Source organism: Myxine glutinosa, chromosome 12 (genome assembly GCF_964187855.1).
Source record: "Myxine glutinosa chromosome 12, kmMyxGlut1.1, whole genome shotgun sequence".
Classification (NCBI taxonomy): domain Eukaryota; kingdom Metazoa; phylum Chordata; class Myxini; order Myxiniformes; family Myxinidae; genus Myxine; species Myxine glutinosa.
In genome coordinates, this window is record NC_136272.1 from 76,439,129 (window position 1) to 76,455,803 (window position 16,675).

The following is a 16,675-nucleotide window of genomic DNA, read 5'->3' on the forward strand; positions in this document are numbered from 1 at the left end:
TGTGCGAGGAAGTCCGACTCTGGGGTGTGTGAGGAAAAAGTGCGTGCCAAGGAGTGAGGGTGCTGGCGAGAGTGAGTCGGTCGTAGCGCGTGTGCGAGGGGGCACATGGAAGCGCGGTGTGGTAAGTGTTACAGAGGGTGTAACGGGAGAGTGTGCACGAGAAAGGTGTGTGACGGACAGGTGCATGGGGAAAGAGTGCGCTGTCAAGAGTAAGGGTGAGTGCGTTGTCAAGAGTGGTGGTGAGAGTAGTAAGAGTGACACGGAGCGTGAGTTGGTTGTGACAGGTGAGAAAGGAAGCACACCTGGAATGGTAGAGCGTGAGTGGGAATGCACGCTGGAATTGGTGGTGAGGCACGTGGTTGGGTGTGCGGGGGAGAGCACACCTGTGATTGTCACAGAGGAGGTGACCGAGGAGGGGGTGCGAAGAGGTGTGTTGGTGAGGTGTGCGACCAACGAATGTGTGCCAAAGTGTTCGGTGGTCAGGTGTGTGACCAAGGCTGTGAGTGGAATGAGGGTACCTGGGTGTGTAAGGAAAGGTACGAGGAGCATGGAAACGGCTGGATGTGTGAGCAAGGAATGGGCTGCGGGGTGTAAGCATGCAGGTGAGGCATCGAAGGTAACCGGGTTAAAGGTTAGGTCGACTTTTAGCCGAATCGGGCCCTCGGTGCGTGCCGGGCCTCGCTTTGAACGGCCGCGTCCGTGCTCCACTAGGCGGAGCGGGCAGCTGGATAGGAAGGGTCGTCATGGCGACCACTTTTTGTTGAGGCATTCCGGCAGGTCGAGATCGGGCCATGGGATGGCTCCGTGCCGAGATGGTGCGTGGGATCTCGGCCCGGGTAAACCTCCGTCCCTGCACCGAGTGCCGGACGCGTCCAGCCGCTGGCACAGAACAACCCGCATTCATGGCTTGGCTTTACGAAGCCGGGCTTTGGACAGGAATTGGCGCACCGAGAGGCATTAGTGAGTAGACTGGGTGATGAGGTTAGTGTTTTGGACCCGAAATTAGAGAAAAACAAAATTTGATGATTGGCAAAGGAGTGGCAGTAATGATTGGCAGATGATGGGCAGTGATTGGCAAATTTTTGATTTGTTGAAATTTGATGTGCAAAATTGGTAGTGAGCGATGGGCCCGGTGGGTAAGGGGGGCATCCCTGCCACCCTTCCCATGTGGGGCAAAGGAGCAATAGATTATGGGGTGTATGGCAGTGAAAACTAGCCCGGGTGGGTTAGGTTATATTGATAGGGCCCTAGAAGATGACATTAGGTAACGTTAAGTTTAGTTAGTGACTGATACCTGTAGTGGGGACGCAGGTAGATTAGTGTGGATTATAATGACGTGGGAGCGCAATAGTTTAAAGGGACGACTGGGAAGCGCAAGTTTCAGAGGGGAGTAGTTAGAGGAGATGATGCCGTGTGTGTGAGAATTGAACAGGTGTGATTGCACAGGTGTGCAACTGGACAGGTGTGTGGAGCAGTGTATGAGTAGTGAGTGTGTGGATCAGCGCGAATGCGCTTGGGGAGAGAAGGGTGCAGGCGGCACCAGGTGTGAGAGCACAGGTGTGCAGGTACAGGTGTGTGGAGAGAGTTGGAGTAAGTGTTACGGAGTGGTGTGCATGGTGCGAAGGTGTGAATGGGGGAAGAGTGGACCCCCATCACGGATACCCGGGGCGGGTAGTGTAAGTGTTAGGTAGAGGGTACAGGTAAATTGTGGTTGGATATTGGCATCTGTGGTGCGGGTGACAGAATGGTATTTGGATGGGTGCATTAGTGTTGTGGAAATGGCTGGGCGTGTAGCCTGTTAGTGTGTGTAGTTGGTTGGGCACTCCACCACTGTGAGGATGTCGGCCAGGTGAGGCCGCAGGTGGGCTCTGGGAGCCGGTAGTTGTGAGTGGGTGCCTGAGGATCCCGGGTGTGGATCGGGCAGCCCAGTGCCAGAGAGGGCACCGAGTGGGGAGAGTGCCAGAGGGCCTTCCCCAGGTAGTTAGGTTAGGGTAAGGAGCAGGTAAGCTCGGAGGCAACTGCAGTGGTGGGGGTGTGCAGGTGGGTAGACCCGCTGGGAGAGGTACACGTCACAGCCCCGAAATTGTGCGAGGGCACCGAGAGATGAATCGGGGGAGTGAGACCCCAAATTGGAAAGCACCACAGTTTGGCCAATGGGAATTGGTTTTTAGAACCCATAGTGTAAGAGGGCCAATGGTTTGGCCGGAGAAAGACCCCGGGTAGTGTAAAGTTGTAAAGTCATTTAGGAAATAGTTAGGATTGATGAACCTGTCGCACCATACGCAGCCACTTACCTGTGGTGATGATGATGACTCCACACCTGTGTTTTCTTTGTTTGTGTTGCAGAAATGAGAATTGCTGTGAGGATTTGTGAGACGCATCACGACGTGGATGAGACATTGGGGTGATTCCATCTCTCCCTCCCTAGGAGGGACTGATGATGAATTGGTAATGGCAAATTATGATGTTGAGTTGGAGATGGCAAATTTTGATGAGAGTTGAAAATGGCAAATTTGATTGGTTAGGAGGGAGAGAAGACGAATTTGGTATATGGGAGGAACGGGGAAGACAGTAGGGACGTTTGTTGATTTGTAAAGTAGATGTTTATGGGTAGTGTTGTGTTTTGTGGATATAGTAAGGGGTAAGGGAGGGGCCATGTAGGTTACCTGGTGGGGGGGGGGCGTACGGTAGGAACGTACCTGTCTCACCTGGTTCCCATGTGCCCCCAGTGTGCATCATCTTATATTGCGTGCACTTTTGCGCCCTTACCACCTTACTCACTTGTCTGCTTCTTTTGTCTCCCACCTCCGAGGATCTGGCTTTGGGGCAGAGAGAGAGGAGAGAGAGGTGCTGGCTTCGCAGTTGTGGGCCTGCACTTTCGCTGCTTGCTACTTGGATCGATACACCATATGGACCGCAATGTTTGTGGCCACCCACAATGGACCGCAGTTCTTTTGCGGCCAAGCACCACCCGTGGAAGGACCTATGGGTCAACGTGGCACCTATGCCAAACAGGTGAACCACTAATAGTTGGCACCCTGACGGCCACAATAAGGAAATGGACGCGGTTGGCGCCTTTCTTTATTTTTTTGAAAGAAGCCAGAAGGCCACGTGCACCACACGAAGAGCAAGAGACACCTGCAGGGTTAGGGGTTGTTGAATTTATTTTTATTCATTGAACAATGGTGACTGCACCGGATGGTGCTGACTGTGTGATGGGGTGGTGCTTTTGGTGCTGGGAAGGGGTGCTCTGCACGTTATTAAAGGCCGTAAGGCCACAGAGCACTCGTGGGTTGGTGTATCGATGCTGGCATGCGTGCTCTCTCTATGCATAACATCTGCATGTGTTCCTCCAAAAACAGGTCCTGGATCGTAGTGTAAATATCAGCGTAGTCTTGTAAATAATGCTCCCTACCGGCTGTATGTTTAGTTTGCGAATTCTTTCCGGATTCGGTTATCCTGTGGGTGTGTTTCTGTGAGGAGAAGGGTGCAACGTCGCAGGGGGACATATTTACTCATTTGTGAATATCTGTAAAACTGTCGCACTCAGGGTAGAGTTAATAGTAGAGGGAACTACATCTGAGTGCCACACTAAAATAGGTAAAAATTTATCGGGTCGGGACGCCCCGAGGGTAGAGAAGGGTGCAATGTTGCGGATATGGGACTTGGCCTCAATATCCGCTTGTAAATACTCCCCTATTTCCCCAATACTCCCCAACTATCCCCAATCCCCCATTCCCTAGTCCCATTGCCTGTAAATAACACTCTGTAGAACCGACCTTCCCCTTTTTCCCCCATTAAATGTCGTGCCCAGGTCCACCGCATCTCACGTAGACAACTTTCGGACATCTTGCTAGTTATTCTTAGTCTATGTCAGTTAAGGACTCGTTTCCATTAATTCTGACTCTTCGTTGCACCAGAATGTGATTATATGGCACCAGTAGTGAGTTTAGGACCTTCCCATACCTCCTCCCATCTTCTTCCCCAAACAACAACTACAACAACAACTACAACAACAACTACAACAACTACAACAACGGCGCGGCGCGGGGGAGTGTGCGTCCTCACACCGGCTCGGTTAGCCGCCATTGACCATGCGCACCGACGGGGTTACCACGAAGGGGCTCCCTGTCAGCCCCTCGTCAAGGGCGGAGCAGGTAACCCCCCCCGCACGCACCCAATGAGAAGCAACGGGCCGATTCCATCTGGGGCGGAGCTAACGAGCCGAGGGCGTGTCACTCCCCGCCGGATATATGCGGCCACTTACCGGACGTGACGTGAGATGCGCCCCCGACTGAAGAAGACAAGTCGCGACCTTCCAGCGCTGAGAGCGACTTCCCCGCATCTCTAGACCGGACCGGGTCGATCCTGCCCTGAGCCCAGGTGCACCTGGAGCCATCGATTCTGCCTTTCCTTGCCATCAATCCCCGTGTGAGTCAGTTTTTGTCCTGTTTATCTGTCGTCTGTCGGGGCTATTATAAGAGTGTGTCTAAGTGCCTGTCTTCCTATGCTGTCCCTCTTGTCGTTGTAATCTGACCTTCCGCCCTAATATAACCTCCTCCGGAGGTCTTGAGAACTGAACCCTTGGTGTCGTGTCATTTTAATCCAGCCGTTGTGTCTTTTCCATCATTGATTTAGCATAGCGCGATTTAGTCAACGTTCGAGTATAATCGGGTAACTTGTGCGGACACGGCGGCCATTCCGCTCGGCCCACCCTAACATCAAAGTCGTGTCTGTAACAATATATATATATATGTATATATATATGTATATATATATATATATGTATATATATATATGTATGTATATATATATATGTATGTATATATATATATGTATGTATATATATATATGTATGTATATATATATATATATGTATGTATATATATATATGTATGTATATATATATATGTATGTATATATATATATGTATGTATATATATATATATTGTTGCGGATCTCTGCGCCGGCCTTTTCCCCTTACCAAGGGGGTATTAGTCCCCTTGTCTTTGACCAGCCGACTGGACCCGGGACCTATGACGTCCTTCCTGGACAGCGCGAAGTAGGGTCGTAGGAATAATCACTAATACCTAATTAATCGCGCTGCCCAGAAACGAGGAAATAAGCCCTGCACGAATCACGGGTGTTGGTGGATACGCCGAGCGGTAGCGAACCCGTGACCCGAGCCGTTATCAATGACTAGACCCCGATCCAAGCGGTTCGTAATCGTGCCACGTTTACCCAATGATGGAAATCACAGAAACGGTCGAATTGGAAGAAAAGGAATACCAAGATTTATTTACACGATGTACAATGATTAGAAGAAGAAGAAGAAGACACAGTGCAGTCCTTAATCACAGTCTTAATTTATTCCCTGGACAAACGGGCCCGTTCACACTCAGACACACTCAGACACACTCACACGGGGTTTGCAGACGAACAGGTCAGCACGTCCAGGGATGGCGTCCGGGCAGCTCTCCCTCCGGCCCCCAGCTCGCACCGCGAAGTAGATGAAATAGTAGACGGCAGGAGCTCTCCGCATGTCGTTGGCGCGCACGGGATAATTACGGGGCGAACGGTAGGGCTGGGCTCTGGCGGTTAATCACTCACGTGGCTGCGTATGTAATAAGCGAATAGGCGCTAACAATGTGCTTTTCAATTCCTTCAAGTCCTCCGACAAATCCTCTCGATACTGTCATGTGCACGCGAGTCCTCGTAAGTTCTCCAACAAGTCCTCTCTCATAACTCCGGGTCAGTCCTTTTCATACGAGTGCTCCGAGTCCTTTCTCATAAGTCCTCTTAAGGGCAGTCCTCTGGTAGCAAGTCCTCTTCAAGGGCTTTGTGCGAAGGCTTATATAGCCCTGCCCAGCGAACTCTCTGGAACGTTCCAGACGCGCCCTGACCACGCCCTATCACGCCATGCCCACAGAGCCCCGGTTGGCTGATAGCCCTTACCGTCACCGCCTCTGACGTGCTCCTCGACTCCGCCACACCCCGACCCCTGCGCTCATCCCTCTTTTCGGGCCTACCTCGTGTCACTGGACTAGTTTCGAGCAAACAAAGGGCAGCTAACGCTGCTGGCAGCCAAAGCGTGACACACGGAGGGTTCAGCCAATTGGGGCGTGGGATCGAGTTTGCCCATCGGTAGAATTAGAGGGTGGCCGCAAAATGAAAGGACCTAAGCTCATTTCTTTACACAACGCAGATGTTACTCGGGAAATGGCCTACTCTTACACATACTATGACATAGCTAATATTCTAAGTGGGCCTACGTGTTGCTCGTGGACTAACTATGGGGGGAAAACCTTTAACCTTTAATGGTGTCATATATACAAATCTCAGAACCGTATCAATATATATATATATATATATATATATATATACATATATATATATTACCTATACAAAGTCTGCACTACTTTCAAATTTTTCACCTTTTGTTGCCTTATAGAATCAAATTAAAATGCATTAAATCAAACTTTTTCCACATTTTTTTACACATCATAACCCCAACTACCAAGTGAAAATGAAATTCTAAAAATTTCAGAAAATCAATTAAAATACAAAACCTTTAATGCATCCATCATCTTTAATGTCCATCTTTAATGTCCATCCCTTTATAATAGCAATTGTAAATGAGCTCAGGTGTAACCAATCACACACCAAGTTAAATGGCCTCCACCTGTGTGAAATTGCAGTGATTTTGATTATTTCAGAATTTAATCAGCTGTTCCTGCAGGTTTCTTCTGCTGGGTAGTGCATTTCACAGCAAAGACTCAACCATGAGCACCAAGGAGCTTTCAAAAGACATCCGGGATAAAGTTGTGGAAAGGTACAGATCCGGGGATGGGTATAAAAAATATTTCAATGGCCTTGAATATCACTTGGAGCACAGTCAAGACAATCATTAAAAGGTGGAAGGCTTTATGGTACCACGAAGATCCTGCCTAGATCAGGCCGTCCTTCCAAACTGGATGACCAGGCAAGGAGGAGACTGATCAGAGAGGCTACCAAGAGGCCAATGGCAACTTTGAAAGAGCTACAGGCCTTTATGGGAAAGACTGTGACAACAGTATCCCACGCACTCCACAAGTCTGGCCTGTACGGTAGGGTGGCAAGAAGGAAGCCATTACTCAAAAAGCCCACCTTGAGTCCCATTTGAGGTATGCAAAAATCCACTCCAGAGATTCTGAATCCATGTGGCAAAAAAAGATTTGTGGTCTGATGAAACCAAGATGGAATTTTTTGGCCCAAATGCAAAAAGTTTCATTTGGTGCAAAGACCACCATCCCTAGTATGAAACATGGTGGTGGCAGCATCATGTAATGGGGATGTTTCTCATCAGCAGGAACTGGGGCACTTGTCGGTATAGAAGGGAAAATGGATGGAGCAAAATACAGAAAAATCCGAGAGGAAAACCTGATGCCCTCTGCAAGAAACCTGAAATTGGGATGGCCAAAGCCAAAGCTACACTAGAGTGGCTGAGAAACCAAAAGATAATTGTCCTTGAATGGCCCAGTTAGAGCCCCGACCTAAATCCAATCTAAAATCTGTGCCATCACTTGAAGATTGCTGTCCATTAATGCTCCCCACCCAACTTGACTGAGCTTGAACAGTTTTGTGCAGAAAAATGGGCAAATATTGCCCAATGAAGGTGTGCAAAGTTGGTAGAATCCTATCCCAACAGACTCACAGCTGTAATTGCCATCAAATGTGCTGCCACCAAGTATTAACTCAGGGGGGTGGACATTTATCCAACCAAGATAATCTAGTTTTGTATTTTTAATTAATCTTCTGAATTTTGTAGAATTTGTTTTTCACTTGGAAGTTGTGGGTTACGATATGTAAATAAATGTGCAAAAATTCTGATTTAATGCATTTTCATTCCAGGCTACAAGGCAATAAAAGGTGAAATTTTTGAAAGGGGGTGTAGACTTTCTATAGACATTGTATGTGTATTTTGAAGGTTAGATGCAGTGTGCTGGGACCGTATTGGTTCGAGGATGCGATGTTTCAAGGATGTTTCAAACCCTTCCCAGCGTTAATCACACCTACACACAGCCGACATGGTCTTATGGAGTACTGCTCTCCCCTTTCAGATAATACCCCAACATCACATTTGCGTCTTATAGAATCTATGGAACTCAAAGCGTGAATATTATTGGAATCTTCGCCATGTGGTTCGAAGCACAAAGCTTTTCTTTTTAATATTACCTGCCTCTGCTCCAATTTTGCTTCCTCTGCGTTCTCAATCCTCTGACCATCCCCATCTCCTCAAGGATCGTCAAATTCGTCCAGTAATCCCATTCTGGTTTAACTCCCAAAATCCAGGCTTACAACTCTTTTCCTTTCTCGCATTTGTGGACCGCTTTCCTGACATTGTTCAATGCCGCTCTTTCCTCTGAGTGGCTTAATGCAGGTTGTTCATGACAATCTCGTGTCATCCACCATCTTTACTCCAATCGTTTCTGCACCAATTAACCCGACCTAACCCAACCCAAACCCCTCACATGTGTCCCACCCAGGAGCGTCGAGAGCCGGCCCGGGTCCCAAGGCAAACAACCTCGAGGCACCCACCCCACCCTTTCTCTCTTTTACAACTTTTTAAGGAACTTTCTTTAATTAAAAACAAAAAACTTTAAAAAAACAAATGCTCACTTTTATGTAGCCTTATGATCGAACATAAAGGTGATAGCGGGATGTTTGGACCGATCGAGTCAATTCGCTCCCTCGACTGTTGAACACTATTTCTCCCTAAGATTGGCACAAAAAAAATACGTGAGAAGATGGTTAATAATTTTTTTTTGGACAAAGATGATAAAAACCTATTTCTTTGTAACGCTAATTTCTGGTTAATAATCATTTTCTGTCAAGTTTAAAACTGTACCATTAACAGCGGTAAATGTCGTTCCATTTCCAGCAAGAAAGCCAAGAAGGAAAGCAACATCAGCTTCTGGGTTTAAATGTAACGATGAGGAAGTGAGCATGAGACGATGAGGGGTTTCACTGTACTGTTCAAAAAAAAATTACAGCAGAAGCTCGGACCCCTCAACGGAGTCCGGGCCTGGAGGCAGGGACCCCACCTTAACCCTCCCCCTCTCGACGCTCCCCTGGCCCCACCCCTCCACCCATCTCTCTGCCTGATTATTGTGTCCAACTATTGTCTGGTCTTTTATGAGCCTCGCCTTTGTTCATATAATATCCCTATTTGGAGATAAAAATTTTTCCTAATGTAGAGACCTCCATAGATACTTGGAGCAGTAACCCTCACTTCATTCATTGAGAGGATGGTGTAAGTGACCATCTCAAGAACTATAGTGATTGATAATTATTGAATGAGGGTGTTTAATACCTCAATGGATCCAGAAAGGTAAGGTTTAGGATGCTTTGGGCTGTGTTTGACCACAAAATATAGTTACAGCAGGCAACCTGTCTCGGTGCTTGGAAATAATTTGCCATGTGACGTGCGGAGTGCAATATGGGAAATAATAAGCAGTTCATACAAAGAAAAGAGGTCTTGAGCCATTGGATTATGTTTTGCTGCTGAAGAGATTAACGCTATTGCCACCCCACAGGTGAGTTTGCTACACAGACCTGCTTCCAAGGTCGGTTTGGGGAAGAGATGGGCAGTGATCAGTTTGGTGGCTGCATCATGTTTCATGCGCCCAGGCCTAGCCTTGGCCTTGCTGTTGGTAGGATTGAGCACGTGGAGGTGAGCATTTTTACAAGATGGAGTTTTTACATGCACCGTAAAGGTGTTTTGGGGTCCGTCCAAAATTATCGCTATTTTCATGGTTGTAGAAAGAGAAGGAAAGGGGTGGAGGTTTATTAATATGACTACTAATGCTTTTTGAAAATGCCAAATTTAAACATGCAATAAACTGCAAAAAAAAAACAAGGAAAAGAAAATACTGTTACGGATTCGTCACTTCCGTTGTGGTGATTTTCATCCACTGTAAACATTTCTGATTCCATGTACTATTATTGTTTTCAAAAGGTTTATTGTTTATGAACTGTTTTCAAAAGGTGAAAAAGTTAGTGTTAAAAGAAATCGGAAACCGGATCGGGAACCGGACGACGAGGAGGAAGAGGAAAAAAAGAAGGAGGAGTGAGTGAGTCGGACAACGAGCCGAGCTATTTGCGGTCTGGAGCGAACGTTGGCGAACAACAGTCACTAGCGAACTTTCGGGTTTCTCAGGAAAGGGATTCCTGCGACAGAGTGGTTATCGCTTTGACAGATTAACCTGCGTGTCAGGTTTTGCGATCGATTCAGGAGAGAATCATCGTCGTGCCGTTGCGCCACGAGACTGGGCCGTCGGCCATTTTGACTCGCGCAGGACTTGCGTTTCGCTCACGGTTTCGTCTCGTTTCGACCATTTTCACCGCATTCAGACGCCGATCTGGGGTGTGTGTGTGTGTGTCGTGGCTTTTGAGTGGAAAGTCTGCGTGTCGCCGACGGTGAGCCGCGGAACGTCCATACCCGAGGGTGTGATTTACCAGTCGCCTGGAGGGCGCCTTTGGATTTCCCAGTCGCCTGGAGGGCGCCTTTGCACAGTTTTGGCAGCAGGGACGGTAACTGCCAACCCAACGGGATTCTGGTCTCGATTGGACATTGATATGTCGATCGCTGGAGCAGATCGACGTTGGCTTGAAGCCGGGGATTAGAGACATTGGGGATGTTCTTGTTTCACTCACTTGGAGCACAGTGAGTTATATATTACAAAACTGATGGTACCATCATAGGATATTGATTGTACTTTTGATTCATATTATTGTTGTACTGTTATTATTGTGTGATCTTAATACAATATTTGTTTGTGAGTAACAATTGGTGTGGCTTCACCATTGATCTATGACATACAGAATAACACATTTTTCTTCCGTGACTCCTCTCGGGGCTCGGAGGTACACCGTGACCAGGGGGTCGGTGAGGAGCACGTAACAATACCGAGATCAATAAAACGGAGAAAATAAACTCGAACATGTTGCATCAGGTGTGCATGACACCACCATAACACTGCACCTCACACCTGATCGAAATCGCCATACGTATTATATCGACGTTGCATGCCTTGCTTCGGAGCCGGCCACACAGTGATTTTTAAGATGACAGAATTTGTCATACAGCTATCAAGGCTCATGGGAGATCGATTGCCTTCCCAAGGGGTGGCCTTGAAAAGAAAACAAGTTTGGTTTGTTAAAAAGCTTGCTAAAAAGAAAAAGTTTGGTTTGTTAGCTCCGCATGCCACAGAAGGTGGACGGAGGTTACGTTTTCACCCCTGTAATGTCTGCCTGTGTTTGTTTGAGCAGGATATGTGAAAAAGTTGTGGACGGATTCGGATGAAATTTGGTGGAAAGGTTGGGTGTGTGTCAAGGACGAAATGATGAGATTATGGTGAAGATCCGGATCCGAGATTGTTTTTACTTTAAAGTGATTCTTCACCTTTGAGAGATTGGGCCAAAAACGATATATTGTAGGATATCTCAAAAAGTTATGGACGAGTTATGACAAAACTTGGTGGATGAGTAGGTTAGGTGACAAGAACAAGCTGATTCGATTTTGGTTCAGGTCTGGATCCAGATCCGGCCTATCATTGGGATACAAAACGTAAACTGTTCCAGCCTGGCGGAGGTATGCACCCTCCCGAATGCCGCTCCAGTTGATACCGAGGTTGTAGCATGATAACAGCTCACACACTGCTTGTTTGCAATGGGTGGCCCTACAATTTTTATTTATTTATTACTTTTTGTGAATTTTCTTGAGTGCAACTTTGAAGAAGCTTTAGCATGATTTGTTAAATACGATTCATTCTGTATTTCCTTCTCAATGCAGCATTTAAGACCAGAAAATATAATTATCTTTGTGCTAGTCTGGGTAATATATGATTTTCGTTTTACGTAGTCTTTCTTTGTTTTGTTTTTTGTGTTTTTGAACAGATTTACCATGCTGGACAAGCATTTCGGCTTGGCCGTTACCCCATCCACTGGCACCTTATGGGGGATGTGGCTCACAGGTCGTATGTGCGTGGCTGCTCTTTACACCACACATACAATCGTGCTGTGACGGTGCACAACACACACAACCTTACTGTGGCACGCAACGTTCTTTTTAACATCATGGGTGGTGCACTTTTCATCGAGGATGGTGCGGAGAGAGACAATGTGTTGGAATACAATCTCGCTGTGTTTGTGCGTCAAAGCACCAGTTTGCTCAATGATGATGTGACCCCGGCCGCCATTTGGGTCACAAATCCAGACAACGTGATACGACACAATGCTGCCGCGGGTGGAACCCATTTTGGCTACTGGTACCGCATGAACAAGCATCCAGATGGACCCTCGTTTGACCCAAATATTTGTCAGCAACGCCTACCTCTTGGGGAATTTCGTAATAATTCTGCACACTCTCTTGGCTGGTTTGGCCTCTGGATCTTTGAACATTACTACCCTATGCGTAGCGGGTCCTGCAACACCCGCAGGCATCCAGAGCCAGCTCATTTTCATTCTCTAACTGCATGGCACTGTGAGAAAGGGGCTGAGTGGGTCAATGGTGGTGCACTACAGTTCCACGATTTTGTTGTTGTTGCAAATGAAGCTGCTGGAGTTGAAGCTAAGCGTGTGTTCTCTGGATATGTGGACGGCTGGGGAGAAGATGGTGGTGCTCTGTTTTCTGGCTTGACAGTGGTCGGCCATCTTCCCCAACTGGGCTCCAAGACTTGCACACGCCACGGTCTGGTGCTGCCTTTCAGCGATGGGCTGCCAGTGTCAAATGTACTTTTTGTGAACTTTGACCGAGTTGGTTGTGCTGCACTTGGTGTGACATCGATCGTAGGCGTGTGTGTGGATCGTTGCGGTGGATGGGCACAGCGATTTTCGAAAATTGCGTTTTTCAATGTGAAACTCAAGGCCATATTTCACTGGGAGCATGAGGCTGTTTTTTACGACTTGGATGGGTCCCTCACAGGTATGGCGTGTCCTTTGGCACAAAGCCAGTCGTAATAACTTGATCGGTGAGGAAACTGTATTCTTGTTTGCAGGGCAATCAGGCAGTACGGTGTTACCCCAGAGTGCATTGCTTGACCCAGCACGATGCTCTGTGTCGGTCGAATGGAGTGGTGGAGTGCCGGGAGCTGTTTGTGAACCGGGCATGCGTTTCCATCGTCTTGCTTTCCATAAAGTAAATCCATCTAGCCTGCAGGGAAAGAATGTTTTGCTGAGCAGTCCACATGGTAAGCTAGTGAACGGTGCTCATTGAAATGGATATTCGGAAATGACGATTAAACTCTTGGTTTCCATAGAAAAAAACATGTAATTTCTGTGTGATATTGCAACCCAGTCCTGTCATGGGATCGTTAGGTTACACTAAGAGGTGGAGAGTTCAGGATGAATACACAATTTTTTTTGGTCAAATTATTGTGATATTGTCCCTCGACTGTGTGAATAACAGGAGTCAGTGTCGTGCCGTTCCTGAGGAAGCGCCTTACTCATGCACCAGGCTGGATGGCCCTGCTGCCGAGCAGAGAAACGTACATTTGGGCCTTTGAAAATGCTCAACATATTGTCAACATTTCATATTCAGCAACTTTCTACGGATTAAAGGTTTCTTTGTAGTACTGTACTTTTTTATTTTTTATTTAACAATTTAGGTTCGTAAAAGACCAACGTGGCTGCCAGGATGGCCTAGATCTAGACCCTAGAGGTATGCACACTCTCAGCCCGCTTGGAATTTGCAAAAAAGCACCTAAAGGACTCTCAGACTGTGAGAAACAAGATTCTGTGGGCTTTCATGTGTCTTTCACTGAGGAGAGGCTTCTGTCTGGCCACTCTACCATAAAGCCCAGATCGGTGGAGTGTTGCAGTGATGGTTGTCCTTCCGGAAGTTTCTCCCATCTCCACACAGGATCTCAGGAGCTCAGCCAGAGTGACCATCGGGTTCTTGGTCACCTCTCTTACCAAGGCCCTTCTCCCCCGATTGCTCAGTTTGGCTGGGCGGCCAGCTCTAGGAAGAGTCCTGGTTGTTCCAAACTTCTTCCATTTAAGAATTATGGAGGCCACTGTGCTCTTGGAAACCTTCGATGCAGCAGAATTTTTTTTGTAGGCTTCCCCAGATCTGTGCCTCGACACAATCCTGTCTCTGAGCTCTGCAGGCAGTTCCTTCGACCTCATGGCTTGGTTTTTGCTCTGATATGCATTGTCAGCTGTGAGACCTTATATAGACAGGTGTGTGCCTTTCAAATCATGTCCAATCAATTGCATTTACCACAGGTGGACTCAAATCAAGGTGTAGAAACATCTCAAAGATGATGAAGAGAAATGGGAGGCACCTGAGCTAAATTTCAAGTGTCATAGCAAAGGGTATGAATACTTATGGAAATGTGATATTTCAGTTTTCTCTTTTTAATAAATTTGCAAAACTTTCTAAAATCCTGTTTTCTCATTGTCATTATGGGGTATTGAGTGTAGATTGATGAGGGAAAACATGAATTTAAACGATTTCAGCATAAGGCTGCAACATAACAAAATGTGAAAAAAGTGAAGGGGTCTGAATACTTTCTGAATGCACTGTACATACGAATCCAAACTCTGCAAGATAACCGTGTCAACTGCCAAAGGTTGCTTTGCATGTGTGATGTGGAAAAAACTTCTGAGAATGAGCTTCTTCATAATTAGCCGTCAGTTCAGGAACATCATGATGGCTCCCACGGGTTACTCTGACTTACCTTTTTATGTCATAAACCCATCCGACAGATAGAGTTCACAGCCCGGCATAAGTGTCTCCTCACACTTCAAAATCCAGTCTTCCATAAGAAAGTTTACCGTATTTGCTTTGTTTTGTACATTTTATATCATCTTCAGTCGTTAGGTTTTGGAAGGGGTGTCATCTGTGAAGGATTTCAAATTTCTTGCATCTGTTGACTGCATCTGCAGGCTCTTTCTCCTGATTTGAAAGATTCTTCCCTGGTGTTGGGCTAGCGGCTAGGGTGCCGGCTTAGGATCCTAGGATCCTGGGTTGGAATCCCGGTCGATCGCTGAATTAACGCCAGGGGGGTTGACTCAGCCTGTCATCCTTCCGAGGTCGGCTAATTGAGGACCAGTTCACTGGTAATTCCCTGTTTGTCGTTAAAGGCGGCAAAAAGGGTTGGCGTCAGGAAGGGCATCCGGCCGTAAAACATTGCTTCAAAAAGGGGACCGAAAAACAACAACAACCACGGTTCCCGAAAAAGGCAAACCCCCACTTGCGGGGAAAAATGGCCTCTAAAGGTGGTTTTTTTGTTGACTGCATCTGCAGGCTCTTTCTCCTGATTTGAAAGATTCTTGACTCGGGTAGTTGGCACCAACAACTGAAATGTACTTGCATTTCATTCCAAGGATTCTTCTCAACAGCTGATCCGAAAGCTCTCTAAATGTCTTGTCGGAGCCAGTGTCTGTGTAGGTCATTCGAAGGAGCATCGTTAAGTCTATCGTTCCAAATGTTGTTTCAGATGACTCGGGGAGACCCAGCAGAGCATGACCTTTATCTAACCATACAAGGGACTTGCTTTGGTTGTGTCTTTCTCACCGAGCCATGCAAACTGGGAAGTGTGAGAGGCACCGGAGCTAATTCGTACTTCAAAAGGTTTTGCATGTCCACATTGTTTGCCCGATCAATTGTCAGAGGTGGTGTTGCCTGCAGTCTTTCAGCTGATGATTCTGCCTTTTGAGAGATGACTAGGATTGTGGAAGTTTTCCTGATGGAGGTGCCTACTCTCGACAGTCGATTACCATCATTTTGGTTCGAACTGCATTCGCTACTTCCTTTGGGACATGATGTTTTGCAACTGTGTGATGAGACTGTTCCCTCATTATTTGTATATTGATGATGGAACGAAAAAATATGAGGAAAAACTGAAAAAGGATATTTTGGAAAAATTGCAGTCAGGGGAAGTATTCAAAGGGAAATGCATGAACGTGTTTCTCTGTGTTGTTGTATTCCTCCCCGTCACCCCTCTTGTTGTTGTTACTCTGTGTTTTCCACAGCGTGAGGACTTTATCATCATCAGACATGACCTTGCACAGTTACCCGACCGGATTTCGGTGACTGGGCAACCTCGTAACACCTCTGCATTGCCACTCAGCTTCGCGGTCAACAGCAATGGAGACTGGTACTTAAATAGCAGTACCAACAGCATCTACTACATTGGTAGGTGATTTTTATTTTATACCCAAAATGTAGTTCTTTTTGTAGGCTTCTCCTGCAAAACTACTTGAATGATTAAAAAAAAAAATTCACTGATGTGTTTGCATTCACACACCACACTGGTGGACTCTATGTTATGAAGGCCTCGTTAATTGTATACAAAATGTCTTCCTTTAGCCAGTGGTTCAAATTTGGCTGGTCGAGTCATGCCAAAGACTCTAAAAATGGTATGTGCCACTCCCTCACTTGACACTCAGTAGTTAGAGAATATAGTGTCGACAAATCCTGGGGCTTGGCATTCATGAGGATGAAATTTCTCCTTAATACCCTGGCTGACTATGGGAGAAAAGTGATGTCGTAACTATGGCATCACCAGTATCCTGAGTGCTCGAGGGAGGTGCATCACTTCCCCCAAGCTCAGCGGCTGTGTTTTTCTGAAGTCATGTCCAATATTATCTCACGTATTTGTGTGTGTGTGTGCGCGCGTTGTGCGTTGTG

At 46.7% G+C, this 16,675-nt stretch overlaps 1 protein-coding gene across 1 annotated transcript in view; it reads left to right on the forward strand.

The window, feature by feature from the left end:
- The window catches only part of PKHD1L1 (PKHD1 like 1), a 513,959-nt gene that overhangs the window by 290,420 nt on the left and 206,864 nt on the right, over positions 1 to 16,675 (forward strand). Inside the window, exons 49-53 of the mRNA XM_078766275.1 lie at positions 9,576 to 9,712; positions 11,938 to 12,964; positions 13,038 to 13,229; positions 13,448 to 13,599; positions 16,018 to 16,180. Coding sequence (XP_078622401.1) covers positions 9,576 to 9,712; positions 11,938 to 12,964; positions 13,038 to 13,229; positions 13,448 to 13,599; positions 16,018 to 16,180 — 1,671 coding nt within the window. The remainder of the gene's footprint in view (positions 1 to 9,575; positions 9,713 to 11,937; positions 12,965 to 13,037; positions 13,230 to 13,447; positions 13,600 to 16,017; positions 16,181 to 16,675) is intronic.